At 43.5% G+C, this 19,786-nt stretch overlaps 1 protein-coding gene across 1 annotated transcript in view; it reads right to left on the bottom strand.

Annotated features, from left to right (window-relative positions):
• Window positions 1–1,215: 1,215 nt before the first annotated feature.
• LOC123999860 (protein Shroom3-like) overlaps window positions 1,216–19,786 on the bottom strand; it is a 143,272-nt gene continuing 124,701 nt past the window's right edge. Inside the window, exons 13-17 of the mRNA XM_046305868.1 lie at window positions 19,646–19,786; window positions 18,984–19,345; window positions 9,986–10,130; window positions 9,451–9,735; window positions 1,216–1,950 (exon numbers count right to left, since the gene is read on the bottom strand). The exon at window positions 19,646–19,786 is cut by the window's right edge and continues 52 nt beyond it. Coding sequence (XP_046161824.1) covers window positions 1,504–1,950; window positions 9,451–9,735; window positions 9,986–10,130; window positions 18,984–19,345; window positions 19,646–19,786 — 1,380 coding nt within the window. The 3' untranslated portion in view covers window positions 1,216–1,503. The remainder of the gene's footprint in view (window positions 1,951–9,450; window positions 9,736–9,985; window positions 10,131–18,983; window positions 19,346–19,645) is intronic.

Raw genomic sequence — 19,786 nt, 5'->3', positions numbered from 1 at the left:
ACAAGAATGAATCGATCATGAATGCAGTCTGTCTGAATGCAGTCTGTCTGAATGCAGTCTGTCTGAATGCAGTCTGTCTGAATTCAGTCTGTCTGAATGCAGTCTGTCTGAATGCAGTCTGTCTGAATGCAGTCTGTCTGAATGCAGTCTGTCTGCCAGTCTGTCTGAATGCAGTCTGTCTGCCAGTCTGTCTGCCAGTCTGTCTGTCTGCAGTCTGTCTGAATGCAGTCTGTCTGCCAGTCTGTCTGAATGCAACCTGTCTGAATGCAGTCTGTCTGAATGCAGTCTGTCTGAATGCAGTCTGTCTGAATGCAGTCTGTCTGAATGCAGTCTGTCTGAATGCAGTCTGTCTGAATGCAGTCTGTCTGAATGCAGTCTGTCTGAATGCAGTCTGTCTGAATGCAGTCTGTCTGAATGCAGTCTGTCTGAATGCAGTCTGTCTGAATGCAGTCTGTCTGAATGCAGTCTGTCTGCCAGTCTGTCTGAATGCAGTCTGTCTGAATGCAGTCTGTCTGAATTCAGTCTGTCTGAATTCAGTCTGTCTGAATGCAGTCTGTCTGAATGCAGTCTGTCTGCCAGTCTGTCTGAATCTAGTCTGTCTGCCAGTCTGTCTGAATGCAGTCTGTCTGAATGCAGTCTGTCTGAATGCAGTCTGTCTGAATGCAGTCTGTCTGCCAGTCTGTCTGAATGCAGTCTGTCTGCCAGTCTGTCTGAATGCAGTCTGTCTGCCAGTCTGTCTGAATGCAGTCTGTCTGCCAGTCTGTCTGAATGCAGTCTGTCTGCCAGTCTGTCTGAATGCAGTCTGTCTGCCAGTCTGTCTGAATGCAGTCTGTCTGAATGCAGTCTGTCTGCCAGTCTGTCTGAATGCAGTCTGTCTGAATGCAGTCTGTCTGAATGCAGTCTGTCTGCCTGCCTGTCTGTCTGTCTGCCTGCTTGTCGGTCTACTGGCCTGCCTGTCTGCTTGTCTGTCTGTCTGTCTGTCTGCCTGTCTGTCTGTCTGTCTGTCTGTCTGTCTGTCTGTCTGTCTGTCTGTCTGTCTGTCTGTCTGTCTGTCTGTCTGTCTGTCTGTCTGTCTGTCTGTCTGTCTGTCTGCCTGCTTGTCTGTCTGTCTGCTTGTCGGTCTACTGGCCTGCCTGCCTGCCTGCCTGCCTGCTGCTTGTCTGTCTGTCTGTCTGTCTGTCTGTGTCTGTCTGTCTGTCTGTCTGTCTGTCTGTCTGTCTGTCTGTCTGTCTGTCTGTCTGTCTGTCTGTCTGTCTGCCTGCCTGTCTGTCTGTCTGCCTGTCTGTCTGCCTGTCTGTCTGCCTGTCTGTCTGTCTGCAACAAGGGGACAGACCGACAGACATCCTTCCTGCTTCATATAGAGCAGAACTGGATGAACTGTATCTCTCTCTTCAACCAAGTACTGTTGTATCTTACTCGCCAGACTCATGGTGCTCCTCCCACTGAGTCAGAGACACAGCAACTGTAGGAGTGACCAGGAGCAGTGTTGTAGTTGGGGTGATGTCACAGTGATGTCACAGTGGTGGAGCGGACTGTTTGGGTAGGACCAATGTTAGGGCTGGGAGCTCTAAGGTTAGGGCTGGGAGCTCTAAGGTTAGGACTGGGAGCTCTAAGGTTAGGGCTGGGAGCTCTAAGGTTAGAGCCGAGGCTGGGGTTCAACCCAGGGATAGGTGAGCGGGGCTGGGCCTGATGATCCCCTGGAGAGATACTCTCAGCCAGCCTGCTGAGCTGTTCATCCCACTGCTTAAGGAGCTCATCCAGGAGTCTCTGGCGGATCAGCAGGGCTGGTTTCATACAGACGAAGTGCTGGTAGTCTCTAAGCTGCGGCCCAGTCAGGTACACAGTCAGGATGTCCAGTACCACACGCTCCCGCCGGTCCAGATTCTCCTTCAGCTCCCTGGCATCCTCGTGCTGACTACACAGCTGTCTGCGTTTCTGCTGTAAGGACTCCTGAGTTAACACAGATATATAGATCATTAAAAACATCCTGGTGCTGACGACACAGATTCCCGAGGGCAGAGAGAGACTGTTAGTGATAGGTGAATAGAGTCTTTACACAGAGAGACTCCTGGTTAAACTAGAGGTGATAGACATCCTGTCTGCTGTAGATTCCCGAGGGCAAAGAGAGACTGTTAGTGATAGGTGAATAGAGTCTTTACACAGAGAGACTCCTGGTTAAACTAGAGGTGATAGACATCCTGTCTGCTGTAGACTCCTGAGGGGAGAGAGATAGAAGGGATGTGGGTTAGTAAATACACACAGACACTATGACCTGGCACCACCTAGTGGCCATCATGTGACACATCTACAGAACCATGTTCATTATGAATGAGATAGGACACCAGTAGAGGAAACTAGATTAGTAAAAGCCTTGATAACACATGATGTCGTTTGAGTAAAGTACAGCAACCCAGGCTGAACGACACCCTCTCAGGAGGGCAGAACAGAAGGTCACAGGAATCAATCCGTGTATCAGTGGGGAGGAGCCCTGTAGTACCAGTGACTGAAGTAAAATCCCATTTTAACACCGTGGCGTTCCTTCGTTAAGGGAGGGAGGCGGAGGTAGCACCATGATGTCCCCGCTCCTTAACACAGCCAAATACAAGACATTTACATTACATTTAAGTCATTTAGCAGACGCTCTTATCCAGAGCGACTTACAAATTGGTGCATTCACCTTATGACATCGAGTGGAACAGTCGCTTTACAATAGTGCATCTAAATCTTAAAGGGGGGAAGGGGGGGGTGAGAGGGATTACTTATCCTATCCAAGACGAGTGTAAGGCTTGATAAAAAAAAACAGGCTCCATCAGAACATCCTGTAGACCAACAAGCTGTCTGCCATTCTGTGACCTCATTCAATACCACAATATGAGACAGACTGTCTGGAGGAAAGTGTGATTCCCTGGAAGTCAAGGAGGTCGGAAGTATCTATTAAAATGCACATCTTCATCTCAGCGAGACCAGGCTGGTAAAATACAAGGGACCCTTCCTTCACACTGTGATTCTCAGACTGTAGTATGTAGAGTGGAGTATCTTCACCCTCTTCTGTGCTGTTATGTGTGTAGTGTTAGTGTAGTGTTAGTGTAGTGTTAGTGTAGTGTTAGTGTTAGTGTAGTGTTAGTGTAGTGTTAGTGTATTGTTAGTGTTAGCGTAGTGTAGTGTTAGTGTAGTGTTAGCGTAGTGTTAGTGTAGTGTTAGTGTAGTGTTAGTGTTAGTGTTAGTGTTAGTGTAGTGTTAGTGTAGTGTTAGTGTATTGTTAGTGTTAGCGTAGTTAGTGTTAGCGTAGTGTAGTGTTAGCGTAGTGTTAGCGTAGTGTTAGTGTAGTGTTAGTGTAGTGTTAGTGTATTGTTAGTGTTAGCGTAGTGTAGTGTTAGTGTAGTGTTAGCGTAGTGTTAGTGTAGTGTTACTGTAGTGTTAGCGTAGTGTAGTGTTAGCGTAGTGTTAGTGTAGTGTTAGTGTAGTGTTAGCGTAGTGTAGTGTTAGTGTAGTGTTAGTGTAGTGTTAGCGTAATGTAGTGTTAGTGTAGTGTTAGTGTAGTGAAGTGTTAGTGTAGTGTTAGTGTAGTGCAGTGTTAGTGTAGTGTTAGTGTAGTATTAGTGTAGTGTTAGTGTAGTGTTAGTGTAGTGTTAGTGTAGTGAAAGTGTAGTGTTAGTGTAGTGTTAGTGCAGTGTTAGTGTAGTGAAAGTGTAGTGTTAGTGTAGTGTTAGTGCAGTGTTAGTGTAGTGTTAGTGTAGTGTTAGTGTTAGTGTTAGTGTAGTGTAGTGTAGTGTAGTGCAGTGTAGTGTTAGTGTAGTGCAGTGTTAGTGTAGTGTTAGTGCTTTTGTTAGTGTAGTGTAGTGTTAGTGTAGTGGTAGTGTAGTGGTAGTGTAGTGCAGTGTTAGTGTAGTGTTAGTGTAGTGTTAGTGTAGTGCAGTGTTAGTGTAGTGTTAGTGTAGTGCAGTGTTAGTGTAGTGTAGTATTAGTGTAGTGTTAGTGTAGTGTTAGTGTAGTGTTAGTGTAGTGTTAGTGTAGTGGTAGTGTAGTGTAGTGCAGTGTTAGTGTAGTGCAGTGTTAGTGTAGTGTTAGTGTAGTGTAGTGTAGTGTTAGTGTAGTATTAGTGTAGTGTTAGTGTAGTGTTAATATAGTGTTAGTGTAGTGCAGTGTTAGTGTAGTGTTAGTGTAGTGTAGTATTAGTGTAGTGTTAGTGTAGTGTTAGTGTAGTATTAGTGTAGTGTTAGTGTAGTATTAGTGTAGTGTTAGTGTAGTGTTAGTGTAGTGTATTATTAGTGTAGTGTTAGTGTAGTATTAGTGTAGTGTAGTATTAGTGTAGTGTTAGTGTAGTGTTAGTGTAGTATTAGTGTAGTGTTAGTGTAGTATTAGTGTAGTGTTATTAGTGTAGTGTTAGTGTGGTGTATTATTAGTGTAGTGTTAGTGTAGTATTAGTGTAGTGTTAGTGTAGTGTAGTATTAGTGTAGTGTAGTATTAGTGTAGTATTAGTGTAGTGTAAGTCGCTCTGGATAAGAGCGTCTGCTAAATGACTTAAATGTAAATGTAAATGTGTTAGTGTAGTGTAGTATTAGTGTAGTGTTAGTGTAGTATTAGTGTAGTGTTAGTGTAGTGTAGTATTAGTGTAGTATTAGCGTAGTCTTAGTGTAGTATTAGCGTAGTCTTAGTGTAGTATTAGTGTAGTGTTAGTTTAGTGTTAGTGTAGTATTAGTGTAGTGTTAGTGTAGTGTAGTATTAGTGTAGTGTTAGTGTAGTATTAGTGCAGTGTAGTGTTAATGTAGTGTAGTGTTAGTGTAGTGTTAATATAGTGTAGTATTAGTGTAGTGTAGTGTTAATGTAGTGTTAGTGTTAGTGTAGTGTTAATATAGTGTAGTATTCGTGTAGTGTAGTGTTAGTGTAGTGTTAGTGTAGTGTTAGTGCAGTGTTAGTGTAGTGTTAGTGTAGTTTTAGTGTAGTGTTAGTGTAGTGTTGTGTTAGTGTAGTGTTAATATAGTGTAGTAATAGTGTAGTGTAGTGTTAGTGTAGTGTAGTGTTAGTGTAGTGTTAATATAGTGTAGTGTAGTGTTAGTGTAATGTTAGTTTAGTGTTAGTGTAGTGTAGTGTAGTGGCAGTGTAGTGTTAGTGTAGTGTTAGTGTTAGTGTAGTGTTAATATAGTGTAGTGTTAGTGTAGTGTTAGTGTAGTGTAGTGTTAGTGTAGTGTTAATATAGTGTAGTGTTAGTGTAGTGTTAATATAGTGTAGTGTAGTGTTAGTGTAGTGTTAATATAGTGTAGTGTAGTGTTAGTGTAGTGTTAGTGTAGTGTCAGTGTAGTGTTAGTGTAGTGTTAGTGTAGTGTTAGTGTTAGTGCAGTGTTAGTATAGTGTTAGTGTAGTGTTAGTGTAGTGCAGTGTTACTGTAGTGTAGTGTTAGTGTAGTGCAGTGTTAGTGTAGTGTTAGTGCTTTTGTTAGTGTAGTGTAGTGCAGTGTTAGTGTAGTGTTAGTGTAGTGCAGTGTTAGTGTAGTGTAGTGTTTGTGTAGTGTTAGTGTAGTGTTAGTGTAGTGTTAGTGTAGTGTTAGTGTAGTGTTAGTGTAGTGTTAGTGTAGTGGTAGTGTAGTGTTAGTGTAGTGTTAGTGTAGTGCAGTGTAGTGTTAGTGTAGTGTTAGTGTAGTGTAGTGCAGTGTTAGTGTTAGTGTAGTGTAGTGTAGTATTAGTGTAGTGTTAGTGTAGTGTTAGTGTAGTGTAGTGGCAGTGTATTGTTAGTGTAGTGTTAGTGTAGTGTAGTGGCAGTGTAGTGTTAGTGTAGTGTTAGTGTAGTGTTAGTGTAGTGTTAATATAGTGTAGTGTTAGTGTAGTGTTAGTGTAGTGTAGTGTCAGTGTAGTGTTAGTGTAGTGCAGTGTTAGTGTAGTGTTAGTGCAGTGTTAGTGTAGTGTTAGTGTAGTGTAGTGTTAGTGTAGTGCAGTGTTAGTGTAGTGTTAGTGTAGTGCAGTGTTAGTGTAATGTTAGTGCTTTTGTTAGTGTAGTGTAGTGCAGTGTTAGTGTAGTGTAGTGTTAGTGTAGTGCAGTGTTAGTGTTAGTGTTAGTGTAGTGTTAGTGTTAGTGTAGTGTAGTGTTAGTGTAGTGTTAGTGTAGTATTAGTGTAGTGTTAGTGTAGTGTAGTGCAGTGTTAGTGTAGTGTTAGTGTAGTGTTAGTGTAGTATTAGTGTAGTGCTAGTGTAGTGCAGTGGTAGTGTAGTGTTAGTGTAGTGTAGTGTTCGTTTAGTGTAGTGTTAGTGTAGTGTTAGTGTAGTGGTAGTGTTAGTGTAGTGCAGTGTTAGTGTAGTGTAGTATTAGTGTAGTGTTAGTGTAGTGTTAGTTTAGTGTTAGTGTAGTGGCAGTGTAGTGTTAGTGTAGTGTTAGTGTAGTGTTAGTGTAGTGTAGTGCAGTGTTAGTGTTAGTGTAGTGTTAGTGTAGTATTAGTGTAGTGTAGTGTAGTATTAGTGTAGTGTAGTATTAGTGTAGTGTTAGTGTAGTGTTAGTGTAGTGTTAGTGTAGTATTAGTGTAGTGTTAATGTAGTGTAGTATTAGTGTAGTGTAGTGTTAATGTAGTGTTAGTGTTAGTGTAGTGTTAATATAGTGTAATATTAGTGTAGTGTAGTGTTAGTGTAGTGTTAGTGTTAGTGTAGTGTTAGTGCAGTGTTAGTGTAGTGTTAGTGTAGTGTTAGTGTAGTGTTGTGTTAGTGTAGTGTTAATATGAACTTTGAACGTTTCTTCAAGTGCAGTCGCAAAAACCATGAAGCGTCCTGATGAAACTGACTCTCATGAGGACCACAACAGGAAAGGAAGACCCAGAGTTACCTCTGCTGCAGACGATAAGTTCATTAGAGCAGAATGCAGCCGAAATAAATGCTTCACAGAGTTCAAATAACAGACACATCTCAACATCAACTGTTCAGAGACTGAGTGAATCAGGCCTTCATGGTCAAATTGCTGCAAAGAAACCACTACTAAAGGACACCAATAATAAGAGTCTTGCTTGGGTCAAGAAACACGAGCAATGACCGACATTAGTCTGGTGGAAATCTATCCTTTGGTCTGATTTTTCATTCCAACCACCATGTTCTCTCACGTCACCCCGCTCCTCCGTTCTCTCCACTGGCTTCCAGTTGAAGCTCGCATCCGCTACAAGACCATGGTGCTTGCCTACGGAGCTGTGAGGGGAACGGCACCTCAGTACCTCCAGGCTCTGATCAGGCCCTACACCCAAACAAGGGCACTGCGTTCATCCACCTCTGGCCTGCTCACCTCCCTACCACTGAGGAAGTACAGCTCCCGCTCAGCCCAGTCAAAACTGTTCGCTGCGCTGGCCCCCCAATGGTGGAACAAACTCCCTCACGACGCCAGGACAGCGGAGTCAATCACCACCTTCCGGAGACACCTGAAACCCCACCTCTTTAAGGAATACCTAGGATAGGATAAGTAATCCCTCTCACCCCCCTTTAAGATTTAGATGCACTATTGTAAAGTGACTGTTCCACTGGATGTCATAAGGTGAATGCACCAATTTGTAAGTCGCTCTGGATAAGAGCGTCTGCTAAATGACTTAAATGTAAATGTAATGTAAATGTAATATAGTGTAGTAATAGTGTAGTGTAGTGTTAGTGTAGTGTTAGTTTAGTGTTAGTGTAGTGTTAATATAGTGTAGCGTAGTGTTAGTGTAATGTTAGTTTAGTGTTAGTGTAGTGTTAGTGTAGTGTAGTGTTAGTGTAGTGCTAGTTTAGTGTTAGTGTAGTGTTAGTGTAGTGTTAGTTTAGTGTTAGTGTTAGTGTAGTGTCAGTGTAGTGTTAGTGTAGTGTTAGTTTAGTGTAGTGTCAGTGTAGTGTTAGTTTAGTGTAGTGTCAGTGTAGTGTTAGTGTAGTGTTAGTTTAGTGTTAGTGTAGTGTTAATGTAGTGTTAGTGTAGTGTTAGTGTAGTGTAGTGTAGTGTTAATGTAGTGTCAGTGTAGTGTAGTGTTAATGTAGTGTCAGTGTAGTGTTAGTTTAGTGTTAGTGTAGTGTTAGTGTAGTGTAGTGTTAATGTAGTGTAGTGTAGTGTAGTGTTAATGTAGTGTCAGTGTAGTGTTAGTTTAGTGTTAGTGTAGTGTTAATGTAGTGTCAGTGTAGTGTTAGTGTAGTGTTAATGTATTGTAAGTTTAGTGTCAGTGTCGGTGTGGTGTGTCGTGTAGTGTATTGTGGTGTAGTGTTAGTGTTTTGTAGTGTGTAGTGTAGTGTATTGTGGTGTAGGTGTTAGTGTTGTGTATTGTGGTGTAGTCTAGGTGTTAGTGTGGTGTGTAGTGTAGTGTAGTGTAGTGTGGTGTGTAGTGTATGTGTAGTGTGTAGTGTAGGTGTTGTGTAGATGTAGTGTAAGTGTAGTGTTTAGGTGTAGTGTGTAGTGTATGTGTGGTGTAGTGTAGGTGCAGCGTATGTGTGGTGTAGGTGTAGCGTAGGTGTTGTGTAGGTGTAGTGTGGTGTGTAGTGTAAGTGTAGTGTTTAGGTGTAGTGTAGGTGTAGTGTAAGTGTAGTGTTTAGGTGTAGTGTAGGTGTAGTGTGTAGTGTAGGTGTAGTGTAGGTGTAGCGTAGGTGTAGTGTAGGTGTAGTGTAGGTGTAGCGTGGGTGTAGTGTAGGTGTAGTGTAGGTGTAGCGTAGGTGTAGTGTGTACAGTGTGTGAAGCCTCATCCTCTCCTCTTGGCTGTCCTCTGTCTCCTGTCTATCCAGGGAAGATAGGACATAGTGTATAATGTATAGTGTATAATGTATAGTGTATAGTGTATTTTATTTTATTTTTTATTTCACCTTTATTTAACCAGGTAGGCAAGTTGAGAACAAGTTCTCATTTACAATTGCGACCTGGCCAAGATAAAGCAAAGCAGTTCGACACATACAACGACACAGAGTTACACATGGAGTAAAACAAACATACAGTCAATAATACAGTATAAACAAGTCTATATACGATGTGAGCAAATCAGGTGAGAAGGGAGGTAAAGGCAACAAAAGGCCATGGTGGCGAAGTAAATACAATATAGCAAGTAAAACACTGGAATGGTAGTTTTGCAATGGAAGAATGTGCAAAGTAGAAATACAAATAATGGGGTGCAAAGGAGCAAAATAAATAAATAAATACAGTAGGGAAAGAGGTAGTTGTTTGGGCTAAATTATAGGTGGGCTATGTACAGGTGCAGTAATCTGTGAGCTGCTCTGACAGTTGGTGCTTAAAGCTAATGAGGGAGATAAGTGTTTCCAGTTACAGAGATTTTTGTAGTTCGTTCCAGTCACTGACAGCAGAGAACTAGAAGGAGATGCGGCCAAAGAAAGAATTGGTTTTGGGGGTGACTAGAGAGATATACCTGCTGGAGCGTGTGCTACAGGTGGGAGATGCTATGGTGACCAGCGAGCTGAGATAAGGGGGGACTTTACCTAGCAAGGTCTTGTAGTGTATAGTGTATAGTGTAGTTTAATGTCTCACCCTTTCCTCTTGGCTGTCCTCTGTCTCCTCCTCTCTGTCCAGGGCAGAGAGAGCGTTATGGACCCGGGCCAGCCGGCCACACAGAGACAGCAGAAGGTTGACTATCTTATCCATGTCCCCGATGAACATCTTGTACTTCTCCCTCTCGTTGGGCTTACAGCGCTCCTGAACCAGGCTCTCCATGTGGCCCCCAAGGGCCCGGAACCTCTTCTGCTCCTCCGCCAGAACCTCCTTCTCCTCTCGCAAGGAGGTAACGCTCAGAGTCAGGGCCTGGAGTAGCTCCACCTAGTGGACGGGAGAAGTTAGCAACAACGGTGTATTGTGTCTATTGTGTCTCCACTTCTCTTTCACCAGAGATCTTCTGGATCCCTGAGGACCATAGGTTAGATGGGCATTTGTCTTTCATTTTCCTTACTTTTATATCAGTTCATTCAAAGATTCATGTAATTGTATTGTGTTGTATTGCTGTTGATTTGATCTGATAAAAACAATTGTTTGCAAAAAAAAAAAAAATGTATTTAAGGTAAATTCAGACCTTCTTCTGATTGAAGTCTGTCTCATCCTCATCCAGATCTGTGTCCACCTCGCCTCCTCCTCTTCCTCCTCCTCCTCCTCTTCCTCCTCCTCCCTCTGTTCTCTGCAGCAGATTGGGTCTGAAAGAACAGACACCATCTTGACTTCTACAAGAAGAAAGAAAATGATGTTTTATTGTCACATACACAGGAAAGGTGCAGTGAAATATGTTGTTTTACTGGGTCAGGCATAGTAGTACGGCAGCCCATGGAACAGAGAGATAAAGAACGTAGCAACAGTTAGCATTACTACCACTTGAATAGACTGACACATGACATCCTGAAACTCATGACCGAAACTGACACATACTGTAAAACAAGCAGTCAGCAACAAGCACTAGTCTGTTGAATAGTGTGTCTGACTGTCGAAATAATTAGTATGGTATTCTGGGTGTGTGTGTGTGTGTTATTTGGGTGAAACTCACACACACGCACGCACGCACGCACGCACGCACGCACACACACGCACACACACACACACGCACACACACACACACACACACACACACACACACACACACACACACACACACACACACACACACACACACACACACACACACACACACACACACACACACACACACACACACACACACACACACACACACACACACTACTATAAGGAATGTGCTGTGGCTGGTTTGTTTTCATGACTTCATGGCAGGATGGATAGGCAGAATAGAATGTTTTAGACAGAACAACATTCAACAGTAGAATCAGGTTACACCCACCTCTGACACCGAGGATTCTAACAACCCAACTGTCCTTTGGTTCTATTTTAATATAATACATTTCATATTTTAAAAAATTACCTATACAACTTCTCAAGTTATTTCCCAAATACTCAAAAATCCAGCCGAGATTTTGTAGAATATATACCATCTTGGGTTGAAAATGATAAACCTACAGGAGGGTTCTCTCCAGGAACAGGGTTGGAGTTAAAACCTACAGGAGGGTCTCTCTCCAGGAACAGGGTTGGAGTTAAAACCTACAGGAGGGTTTCTCTCCAGGAACAGGGTTGGAGTTAAAACCTACAGGAAGGGTAGCTCTCCAGGAACAGGGTTGGAGTTAAAACCTACAGGAGGGTTTCTCTCCAGGAACAGGGTTGGAGTTAAAACCTACAGGAGGGTCTCTCTCCAGGAACAGGGTTGGAGTTAAAACCTACAGGAAGGGTAGCTCTCCAGGAACAGGGTTGGAGTTAAAACCTACAGGAGGGTTTCTCTCCAGGAACAGGGTTGGAGTTAAAACCTACAGGAGGGTCTCTCTCCAGGAACAGGGTTGGAGTTAAAACCTACAGGAAGGGTAGCTCTCCAGGAACAGGGTTGGAGTTAAAACCTACAGGAGGGTTTCTCTCCAGGAACAGGGTTGGAGTTAAAACCTACAGGAGGGTCTCTCTCCAGGAACAGGGTTGGAGTTAAAACCTACAGGAAGGGTAGCTCTCCAGGAACAGGGTTGGAGTTAAAACCTACAGGAGGGTCTCTCTCCAGGAACAGGGTTGGAGTTAAAACCTACAGGAAGGGTAGCTCACCAGGAACAGGGTTGGAGTTAAAACCTACAGGAAGGGTAGCTCACCAGGAACAGGGTTGGAGATAAAACCTACAGGAGGGTCTCTCTCCAGGAACAGGGTTGGAGTTAAAACCTACAGGAAGGGTAGCTCACCAGGAACAGGGTTGGAGTTAAAACCTACAGGAAGGGTAGCTCAACAGGAACAGGGTTGGAGTTAAAACCTACAGGAGGGTCTCTCTCCAGGAACAGGGTTGGAGTTAAAACCTACAGGAAGGGTAGCTCACCAGGAACAGGGTTGGAGTTAAAACCTACAGGAAGGGTAGCTCACCAGGAACAGGGTTGGAGTTAAAACCTACAGGAAGGGTAGCTCACCAGGAACAGGGTTGGAGTTAAAACCTACAGGAGGGTCTCTCTCCAGGAACAGGGTTGGAGTTAAAACCTACAGGAAGGGTAGCTCACCAGGAACAGGGTTGGAGTTAAAACCTACAGGAAGGGTAGCTCACCAGGAACAGGGTTGGAGTTAAAACCTACAGGAAGGGTAGCTCACCAGGAACAGGGTTGGAGTTAAAACCTACAGGAGGGTCTTTCTCCAGGAACAGGGTTGGAGTTAAAACCTACAGGAAGGGTAGCTCTCCAGGAACAGGGTTGGAGTTAAAACCTACAGGAGGGTCTCTCTCCAGGAACAGGGTTGGAGTTAAAACCTACAGGAAGGGTAGCTCACCAGGAACAGGGTTGGAGTTAAAACCTACAGGAGGGTCTCTCTCCAGGAACAGGGTTGGAGTTAAAACCTACAGGAGGGTCTCTCTCCAGGAACAGGGTTGGAGTTAAAACCTACAGGAGGGTCTCTCTCCAGGAACAGGGTTGGAGTTAAAACCTACAGGAGGGTCTCTCTCCAGGAACAGGGTTGGAGTTAAAACCTACAGGAGGGTCTCTCTCCAGGAACAGGGTTGGAGTTAAAACCTACAGGAGGGTCTCTCTCCAGGAACAGGGTTGGAGTTAAAACCTACAGGAGGGTTTCTCTCCAGGAACAGGGTTGGAGTTAAAACCTACAGGAGGGTTTCTCTCCAGGAACAGGGTTGTAGTTAAAACCTACAGGAGGGTTTCTCTCCAGGAACAGGGTTGTAGTTAAAACCTACAGGAGGGATTCTCTCCAGGAACAGGGTTGGAGTTAAAACCTACAGGAGGGATTCTCTCCAGGAACAGGATCAGAGCATTTTTCACATGTACAAAAAGTATGGTCACGTTTTGTTCTACAAGCTGCTATGTTAATTCATGTCAGTAGACGGCAGTGCTGCTCAGCCTCCATCTGATGTTACCTAGAGACAGACAGTATGATCTGATGTTACCTAGAGACAGACAGACAGTATGATCTGATGTTACCTAGAGACAGACAGTATGATCTGATGTTACCTAGAGACAGACAGTATGATCTGATGTTACCTAGAGACAGACAGACAGTATGATCTGATGTTACCTAGAGACAGACAGTATGATCTGATGTTACCTAGAGAGAGACAGTATGATCTGATGTTACCTGATATGATCTGATGTTACCTAGAGACAGACAGTATGATCTGATGTTACCTAGAGAGAGACAGACAGTATGATCTGATGTTACCTAGAGAGAGACAGTATGATCTGATGTTACCTAGAGACAGACAGTATGATCTGATGTTACCTAGAGACAGACAGTATGATCTGATGTTACCTAGAGACAGACAGTATGATCTGATGTTACATAGAGACAGACAGTATGATCTGATGTTACCTAGAGAGAGAGAGAGAGACAGTATGATCTGATGTTACCTAGAGACAGACAGTATGATCTGATGTTACATAGAGACAGACAGTATGATCTGATGTTACCTAGAGACAGACAGTATGATCTGATGTTACCTAGAGACAGACAGTATGATCTGATGTTACCTAGAGACAGACAGTATGATCTGATGTTACCTAGAGACAGACAGTATGATCTGATGTTATCTAGAGACAGACAGTATGATCTGATGTTACATAGAGACAGACAGTATGATCTGATGTTACATAGAGACAGACAGTATGATCTGATGTTACATAGAGACAGACAGTATGATCTGATGTTACATAGAGACAGACAGTATGATCTGATGTTACCTAGAGACAGACAGTATGATCTGATGTTACCTAGAGACAGACAGTATGATCTGATGTTACCTAGAGACAGACAGTATGATCTGATGTTACCTAGAGACAGACAGTATGATCTGATGTTACCTAGCTCTAACATGGAGAGAGAGACAGACAGTATGATCTGATGTTACCTAGAGACAGACAGTATGATCTGATGTTACCTAGAGACAGACAGTATGATCTGATGTTACATAGAGACAGACAGTATGATCTGATGTTACCTAGAGACAGACAGTATGATCTGATGTTACCTAGAGACAGACAGTATGATCTGATGTTACCTAGAGACAGACAGTATGATCTGATGTTACCTAGAGACAGACAGTATGATCTGATGTTACCTAGAGACAGACAGTATGATCTGATGTTACCTAGACAGTATGATCTGATGTTACCTAGAGACAGACAGTATGATCTGATGTTACCTAGAGACAGACAGTATGATCTGATGTTACCTAGAGACAGACAGTATGATCTGATGTTACCTAGAGACAGACAGTATGATCTGATGTTACCTAGAGACAGACAGTATGATCTGATGTTACCTAGAGACAGACAGTATGATCTGATGTTACCTAGAGACAGACAGTATGATCTGATGTTACCTAGAGACAGACAGACAGTATGATCTGATGTTACCTAGCTCTAACATGGAGAGAGACAGACAGTATGATCTGATGTTACCTAGCTCTAACATGGAGAGAGACAGACAGTATGATCTGATGTTACCTAGAGACACACAGTATGATCTGATGTTACCTAGAGACAGACAGTATGATCTGATGTTACCTAGAGACAGACAGTATGATCTGATGTTACCTAGAGACAGACAGTATGATCTGATGTTACATAGAGACAGACAGTATGATCTGATGTTACCTAGAGACAGACAGTATGATCTGATGTTACCTAGAGACAGACAGTATGATCTGATGTTACCTAGCTCTAACAGACAGTATGATCTGATGTTACTCTAGAGACAGACAGTATGATCTGATGTTAGCTCTAACATGGAGAGAGACAGTATGATCTGATGTTACCTAGCTCTAACATGGAGAGAGACAGACAGTATGATCTGATGTTACCTAGCTCTAACATGGAGAGAGACAGACAGTATGATCTGATGTTACCTAGCTCTAACATGGAGACAGACAGTATGATCTGATGTTACCTAGCTCTAACATGGAGAGAGACAGAGAGACAGTATGATCTGATGTTACCTAGCTCTAACATGGAGACAGACAGACAGTATGATCTGATGTTACCTAGCTCTAACATGGAGAGAGACAGACAGACAGTATGATCTGATGTTACCTAGCTCTAACATGGAGAGAGACAGACAGTATGATCTGATGTTACCTAGCTCTAACATGGAGAGAGACAGACAGTATGATCTGATGTTACCTAGCTCTAACATGGAGAGAGACAGACAGTATGATCTGATGTTACCTAGCTCTAACATGGAGACAGACAGACAGTATGATCTGATGTTACCTAGCTCTAACATGGAGAGAGACAGACAGTATGATCTGATGTTACCTAGCTCTAACATGATCTGATGTTACCTAGCTCTAACATGGAGACAGACAGACAGTATGATCTGATGTTACCTGATCTGATGTTACCTAGCTCTAACATGGAGAGAGACAGACAGATGATCTGATGTTACAGTATGATCTGATGTTACCTAGCTCTAACATGGAGAGAGACAGACAGACAGTATGATCTGATGTTACCTAGCTCTAACATGGAGAGAGACAGACAGTATGATCTGATGTTACCTAGCTCTAACATGGAGAGAGACAGACAGTATGATCTGATGTTACCTAGCTCTAACATGGAGACAGACAGTATGATCTGATGTTACCTAGCTCTAACATGGAGAGAGACAGACAGTATGATCTGATGTTACCTAGCTCTAACATGGAGACAGACAGTATGATCTGATGTTACCTAGCTCTAACATGGAGAGAGACAGACAGTATGATCTGATGTTACCCAGCTCTAACATGGAGACAGACAGACAGTATGATCTGATGTTACCTAGCTCTAACATGGAGAGAGACAGACAGACAGTATGATCTGATGTTACCTAGCTCTAACATGGAGAGAGACAGACAGTATGATCTGATGTTACCTAGCTCTAACATGGAGAGAGACAGACAGTATGATCTGATGTTACCCAGCTCTAACATGGAGAGAGAGACAGACAGTATGATCTGATGTTACCTAGCTCTAACATGGAGAGAGACAGACAGTATGATCTGATGTTACCCAGCTCTAACATGGAGAGAGACAGACAGTATGATCTGATGTTACCTAGCTCTAACATGGAGACAGACAGTATGATCTGATGTTACCTAGCTCTAACATGGAGAGAGACAGACAGTATGATCTGATGTTACCTAGCTCTAACATGGAGAGACAGACAGTATGATCTGATGTTACCTAGCTCTAACATGGAGACAGACAGACAGTATGATCTGATGTTACCTAGCTCTAACATGGAGAGAGACAGACAGTATGATCTGATGTTACCTAGCTCTAACATGGAGAGAGACAGACAGTATGATCTGATGTTACCTAGCTCTAACATGGAGAGAGACAGACAGTATGATCTGATGTTACCCAGCTCTAACATGGAGAGAGACAGACAGTATGATCTGATGTTACCTAGCTCTAACATGGAGAGAGACAGACAGTATGATCTGATGTTACCCAGCTCTAACATGGAGAGAGACAGACAGTATGATCTGATGTTACCTAGCTCTAACATGGAGACAGACAGTATGATCTGATGTTACCTAGCTCTAACATGGAGACAGACAGACAGTATGATCTGATGTTACCTAGCTCTAACATGGAGAGAGACAGACAGACAGTATGATCTGATGTTACCTAGCTCTAACATGGAGAGAGACAGACAGTATGATCTGATGTTACCTAGCTCTAACATGGAGAGAGACAGACAGTATGATCTGATGTTACCTAGCTCTAACATGGAGACAGACAGTATGATCTGATGTTACCTAGCTCTAACATGGAGAGAGACAGAGAGACAGTATGATCTGATGTTACCTAGCTCTAACATGGAGAGAGACAGACAGTATGATCTGATGTTACCTAGCTCTAACATGGAGAGAGACAGACAGTATGATCTGATGTTACCTAGCTCTAACATGAGAGAGACAGACAGTATGATCTGATGTTACCTAGCTCTAACATGGAGAGAGACAGACAGTATGATCTGATGTTACCCAGCTCTAACATGGAGAGAGACAGTATGATCTGATGTTACCTAGCTCTAACATGGAGAGAGACAGACAGTATGATCTGATGTTACCTAGCTCTAACATGGAGAGAGACAGACAGTATGATCTGATGTTACCTAGCTCTAACATGGAGAGAGACAGACAGTATGATCTGATGTTACCTAACATGGAGAGAGAGACTCTAACATGGAGAGAGACAGACAGTATGATCTGATGTTACCTAGCTCTAACATGGAGAGAGACAGACAGACAGTATGATCTGATGTTACCTAGCTCTAACATGGAGAGACAGACAGTATGATCTGATGTTACCCAGCTCTAACATGGAGACAGACAGTATGATCTGATGTTACCTAGCTCTAACATGGAGAGAGAGACAGACAGTATGATCTGATGTTACCTAGCTCTAACATGGAGAGAGACAGACAGTATGATCTGATGTTACCCAGCTCTAACATGGAGAGAGACAGACAGTATGATCTGATGTTACCTAGCTCTAACATGGAGAGAGACAGACAGTATGATCTGATGTTACCTAGCTCTAACATGGAGAGAGACAGACAGTATGATCTGATGTTACCTAGCTCTAACATGGAGAGAGACAGACAGTATGATCTGATGTTACCTAGCTCTAACATGGAGAGAGACAGACAGTATGATCTGATGTTACCTAGCTCTAACATGGAGAGACAGACAGACAGACAGACAGTATGATCTGATGTTACCTAGCTCTAACATGGAGAGACAGACAGACAGACAGACAGTATGATCTGATGTTACCTAGCTCTAACATGGAGACAGACAGACAGTATGATCTGATGTTACCCTAGCTCTAACATGGAGAGAGACAGACAGTATGATCAGACAGTATGATCTGATGTTACCTAGCTCTAACATGGAGAGAGACAGACAGTATGATCTGATGTTACCCAGCTCTAACATGGAGAGAGACAGACAGTATGATCTGATGTTACCTAGCTCTAACATGGAGAGAGACAGACAGTATGATCTGATGTTACCCAGCTCTAACATGGAGAGAGAGACAGACAGTATGATCTGATGTTACCTAGCTCTAACATGGAGAGAGACAGACAGTATGATCTGATGTTACCCAGCTCTAACATGGAGAGAGACAGACAGTATGATCTGATGTTACCTAGCTCTAACATGGAGACAGACAGTATGATCTGATGTTACCTAGCTCTAACATGGAGAGACAGACAGACAGACAGACAGACAGACAGACAGACAGACAGACAGACAGACAGACAGACAGACAGACAGACAGACAGACAGACAGACAGACAGACAGACAGACAGACAGACAGACAGACAGACAGACAGACAGACAGACAGACAGACAGACAGACAGACAGACAGAGAACTATAGTTTCCAGGATATCAGCAGTTCTTAACAGTTATCATTCCGTGGCGTCAGAGTCAACCGTTATCTGTGTGAACCATTTCTCTCTAAACAATTTGTTCATAATGAAAACAAAACAGATGGACTTTAAAATATTTTTTTGCAATTTCACCTTGAAACCCCTGAGATATGATATCCTTTCCCTTGCTTACCTAGTTTCTCTGATGTCATGGTCTATTTTAAAAGCGAAGAGTTCTCTTGTGATAACAGGTGTCTATAATAAACTGAGCCATAATGTTACCAGCCTCAACAAAGGTCCTATGTTCTGTCGTATCTCCTGGTAATGAAACCTGATCAAACAGTCTAACCTTTTATTTAGTTACATAACATGAATTAAACACACACACTAAGCACACACACGAATGCATGAACGCACACACACACACACACACACACACACACACACACACACACACACACACACACACACACACACACACACACACACACACACACACACACACACACACACACACACACACACACACACACACACACACACACACTTCCTCATTCCCTCTGGATAACCAGACTTCCCTAAATCCCTCCCCCCCTTTCCTCCCCTCGCTCCTCTCCGTCCCTCACCTGTCCTCCAGACAGGTGCTGGTCCTGCGGCGTTGCCACAGCAACCTCCCTCCCCCCGCGGGGAAGATCTCCTCCATTAGGTCCATGGTCCGTCCGCCCTCTGCCCAGCTGTCCAGCATCGGGGTCAGGCTCTTATCCCCCCGGGACACCAGCTGTCTGGCCAGGGCCTCCACCCTCAGCTCCCCAGCAGACCTCTCCCTCCTGGCCGGGAGATGGTACTCTTGCCCCAGGCTTTCCTCACCGCTAGGCCCCTGCTGGGGCTCTGGGAAACTGCTGCTGAGGGTGGTGGGGGTCTCAGGCTGGAGCTCAGGGGTACGGCTTGGCCTCAGAGAGAGAGACAGGGGGATAGAGGGGGGGACTGTCTGGCGGTAGGAGGGGGGGAGAAATGGGAACTCAAAGCTGCATGTACAGAAACACAAAAAGACAAGAGGTTCGCAACACTGGCCGGATAAATGGTCTACGTTTTGTTGAAAACTTTAACATTGATGATTAGAATATTTTCAGTGTTACCACGTTCCTTTACATTAGATCATGTAAATATATAGTGCAGAGTACTATGGCTCTCTGTAATCAATGCTCCATTCAATATCACTGGCGTTTCATTATAACGTATCACTGTTATTGTGCCATAATGTGTGTTGGTGGGAGCCTGTGGCGTGTACCTGTTGAGGTGCTGTAGCCCAGGTCCATGATGATTCTCCTCCTCCTTCTCCTCTCTGTCTGGGAGTGAGGAGGGGGGCAGGAGAGGGGAGGCGGAGGAGGGAAGTACTCTGTGATGTCCGTCTCCCTGATTGGGAGCGGGG

This window comes from Oncorhynchus gorbuscha, linkage group LG16 (assembly GCF_021184085.1).
Source record: "Oncorhynchus gorbuscha isolate QuinsamMale2020 ecotype Even-year linkage group LG16, OgorEven_v1.0, whole genome shotgun sequence".
NCBI lineage: Eukaryota > Metazoa > Chordata > Actinopteri > Salmoniformes > Salmonidae > Oncorhynchus > Oncorhynchus gorbuscha.
Note: the sequence above shows the minus strand (reverse complement) of the source record. Positions and strands in the feature narration are given on the sequence as shown.